Source organism: Miscanthus floridulus, chromosome 16, assembly GCF_019320115.1.
Source record: "Miscanthus floridulus cultivar M001 chromosome 16, ASM1932011v1, whole genome shotgun sequence".
Lineage (NCBI taxonomy): Eukaryota > Viridiplantae > Streptophyta > Magnoliopsida > Poales > Poaceae > Miscanthus > Miscanthus floridulus.
The window spans coordinates 73,313,268-73,317,567 of NC_089595.1; the positions used below are offsets into that span (position 1 = coordinate 73,313,268).

General features: G+C 46.6%; 1 protein-coding gene across 1 annotated transcript; it reads right to left on the reverse strand.

Annotated features, from left to right (window-relative positions):
• Positions 1 to 1,672: 1,672 nt before the first annotated feature.
• Positions 1,673 to 3,959, reverse strand: LOC136513769 (sm-like protein LSM5). The gene is made up of 4 exons (XM_066507739.1): positions 3,769 to 3,959; positions 3,500 to 3,623; positions 2,179 to 2,251; positions 1,673 to 2,083 (listed from the first exon to the last, which is right to left on the reverse strand). The coding sequence occupies exons 1-4, from the start codon at positions 3,803 to 3,805 to the stop codon at positions 2,051 to 2,053; spliced, it is 267 nt and encodes an 88-aa protein (XP_066363836.1). The 5' UTR covers positions 3,806 to 3,959; the 3' UTR covers positions 1,673 to 2,050.
• Between the last annotated feature and the right edge of the window lie 341 nt (positions 3,960 to 4,300).

Sequence of the window (4,300 nt, forward strand, 5' to 3'; positions counted from 1 at the left end):
GCATGGTGACTGAGGAGGGTGGATCTTGGGCGGAAGGTCACTAGGGAGGGCGCACAGGCTGTGGAGGTGGCCAAGGAGTGGCAGCGGCGGCGGTGGTTGGTAGCACTGTTCATCTACACTACCATTTAGCATGTTTACACGCATGTACACTGTGGTTTGCCGTGTCCGTTTAATTAGCCCTGTATCCTATTTAATCACCGTTTAATTCGTTTAAATGACCATTTAGCTCGAATAAATAGGTAAGCGATAAGTGACCGTTTAGTTTGCTTAAACGTGTAGGCTAACACTGCCTAATAGTGGTGCATCTTGAGCAAGAGGACAAGAGGATGGGGTAGGACCAAAGGAGGATGTGGCAGACCTAGGAGGTTGAGCTTAGGTGGTGGAGTGGGTGTGTGTGTGTGTGTGGGGGGGGGGGGGGGGGGGGGGGGGGGGGGGGGGGGGGGGTGGCTTGGCGGCGGCAACAACAGAAACCGCACGAGAAGGCCAAATCTCAGGCGGTGATCGAGGAGGAAGGACCAATTTAGACCAAGAGGAAAAATGGTGCTCAACAGTCAAATTTGAGGCAGCAAATGTGGAGTCAACGCACAAGAAGAAACAAGCAGAAGTTTGTGCAAGTGCGGGACTGAAAACAGGGTAAACAAAAGGGGGAAAATCCATACAAGCTCTCTCAATTATTGAGGAAGACCGATTTACGTCCCTCAATTAGAAAATCGGATTTTTAAACTCCTCCAGCTCTTGAAACCTCAGGATTTGTATGTGTTTGATTTCAGGACTTCATGGGATGGGTTGGCTCCGTCCTGGTTTTTTTGGTTAGGTTAAACCCATTTTGCGTTTGGTTAAAGGGTTGGGGTTGTCCTTGGTTTCTTGTTTGGTTGGAGGAACATGAGGTGGGTTGAGCACCCTAACATGCGGACCCAAGGTGTCAGCTTCTCTTTCTCCTTCTCCCTTGGTCTTATTCTCCCGCACACGAATCTCTCCAGCTCGCGATTCCAGCCCACCCCACCGCTGCGCGCCTGCCGTCGCTACACGCCATGCTGGCGCCGCTTGCTAGGGCCCCGCCGCCATTGCAACTCGCCTCCCAGAGCTTCATCCGCTGGAACAAAAGGGCCCCTTGCAGATGTGCAAATGCAGACGACGCGCTATCTGATGGTCCACGGACAGCAAGCCCACACAGCTCCTGGCGACGGTGATTCCTAGTGATCGATGAGGAGCAGGCGGCAAGATCCACGGTGATTCCTATCGCACAACGAGGAGACCGAGCGGTGGGGAACTCACGCGGCTCGACCCCGTCCGCATCCAAGGGGTATATTCCCTATCAGGTTCAACCCAACCCAACTTAGCTCCCAACCAAACACTATGAAATCTGTGGGTTCAACCCGACCCCAACCCATGCCAACCCTCCATCCAAACACTAGCTAACTTCCTGAGTGGTTTTAGCGACGTGTCATGTCAGCGTCCTACGTGGTGCCACATCAGCCAATAAGGAGGTATATCAGACTTCTCACAACAGTTCAGGGAGATCCATTAGACTTTATAGAAAAATTGTAGAAAAAAACTTTTCGGATAATTATCTAGAATAAATATGCATTAAAAAATACTAAGAATCTGACTTAACTAACCAAAACTTCTCCGATCACTAGATTGCCCTAGACTGGTTTTGGACGGCAGGTGAAATAGAAATGGGATTTCTTAAATCAGTAATACTGCCAAGCAAACGCCAAATACAACCGATGCACTTCCGGTTATCAGGTTACTTCATAATCCATTACCTGGAATTCACATTGCAGTACAATGATGATGAGCAGAGATACACAGAATTAGCATAGCCAATCATATAACCACAGCTATGCAGGCACACTACTTCAGGTCAGTAAGTTCAATACATAAAGAGCTTCGATGCTGACACAGAGTCAACAATAAACTTCGGTATAATCACGAACAGGAGAAACACATCCGAAATGAGGAAACATCCAATGATTACCCAAAATAAGGTGCAAAGTTCACAGGGATGCTTTCACCTCGAATGGTTACTCTGGGAAGCAAAAGCTCATTACACATCGGGTGGTGAACCACCAGGAACCAACTGTGACATGACAAGTGAGTGTGTTAGACATGGCAATCAGCATTAGACAATAACGAAAGCACTAAAAATGAGCATAATCTGATCATGATCCTTACAATGGCTATGTTGTTGCCGTTCAGGAGGATCTGGTCGAGTTTTGTAATGCGGCGCCCTTCAGCAGTGTATTCACTGCAGGATAAGACATGAAGCTGGTGAGATTATGGACTAAAATTCAGAAAAGTAAATGAACACTAAAAATCATGGTTTCGAAGGCAAGGCAAGCTAGGTATGCCTTGTCACCTGACAAGGTGTAACTAGACCGGCGAGGGGCATTTACATATTTACCATTATTACGGATGACATCTTACACTGTGTCACTGACACATGAGTCACTGACATGGTACTTTTTATACCACTCACATCATAATGATGGTAAATATGTAAATAATCCGTGAACTAGTGAAGAAACTAGATCTAAGTTAACTTGAAACATTTGTTTCTATTATAGCTAAGTGTTGTAACTTAAGGTTCGGAGGAGAACAATTGGTATCAACGTTTTGATTCACCGAAACTCCTGCTGCGCTTTCAAAATATACAGAAAAATTTACTGTAAGTTACAAGGCATGGGCTCGGGGAAACCGGACAGTTCACCATCTAGTACAGCTTTAAAATGGATCCTTCTAAAGAAGTGTTGGCTTATTGCAGCTTATATACAGAATGGCAAAGAAAATGAACTACCGTCTTTTGCTGCAAGGTAGGAGTTTGATTTAAAAGTTAAGGAGATAGCTTCTGTAATTCTGGAGTTCTGAGTCTCTTAGAACCAGGAGTTTATCAAACCTCCAAAACGAATCATGTTTTGCAAGTAGATATGAATGCGATCACTAGATAACTTGGCTGCATCTCTGTTGTCTTTCACTAATAAGATTGGACCATCCTTACTGGTGGAGCTTTCTAAAGGACAATGTTCTGAATGCTATGGTGTTTTTCTCATCAAGTAATTAATAACTGAGCAGTAGGGTCGAGCTCCCTTAGAAAGTTATGAAGCAATACCAGTTAGAATAACTATCTCTTAGACACTATTCAAGCTCCACTGCTTTCATGTAACGAGCACAAACTATCTTTTTTTTTCATTAAAAGTTATGTAATATCCAAGCCTGCTGACAGAGGAATTGGTCTGAAGTACCCTCTATAACAAACATCTTGTCCGCAATTCACTAAGTTAGTTATATCTAAGAAATTAACCAAGCCCCACTAACATGATGCCATGAGTATGAGCAACATTTTTGCACTAAAATTAGCAACAACTGGGGTAAGGAAGTGGTCTGAGCTAGTACGCTGAAGAAACATCTAACCAAACAAGGGTAACCAACAAGATACGAAACAACGTAGAAGAACATAGACTAGGGTTTAGGGGTTTGGGGGTGATTTTCGACATACTACTCGGTGACGTCCTCCAGCACCATATTGACGTAGACATCAAAGCCGCAGAGGGTGCCAACGAGCTCCTTGTCCCCCTTCATGATCACCCAGATCTTGGACCCGATGCACCGGTCGATCAGCTCTGGTCACCGCACCAATCCGCGCACGCCATGCAAAAGGAAACAGCCGATTCAAGAACTCGAACCCCCAAAATATAGAATGCAGAGACAACCCAATCGCGAGCACAGCTCAACGTGAAGTGATATATTCTTGGGTCCGTCGCGCACCTGATGGGAGGAGCTGGGAGGGGTTATTCTGAGACATGGAGACACCTCTGGTGGGTCGGTGGCAGTGGGGGCGGTGGGGATCGGTAGGCGACTATGAGGCCGCCACTGCAACGGCGGAGGAGGGCGTCGGCGGCGGCGCAGAGATTGGGGTTTTGCTTCTGCCTTGGGGGTTGGATGGGTCCTTTCGTCGATTTGTGACGAGAAGGCGGGGCACAGCGAAGCCGTGCGGTTAGCCGTCCGATTGCAAAATCCACGGCGCATATCACCTCTGTCCTCCCGGATCTGAGCTGGGCTGAGAAGCACCGGTGTACTGATTGGGCCGGTCCAGCCCACCTGCCATAAGAAGAAAGCCCGAAACCCAAAGCCTACGTTCCAAGATGGGCTTGGACTGCATCGACGATAATCTAGCCTTTCTAATCACAAGCCCAAACTACATCCTCGGTCGGAGCTTAGTTATTTTTTATCCCTGTTCGCTTATGCTGAAATTAGACTTATGCTAATGCTTATATTGAAATATTGTGAGAGAAAAACA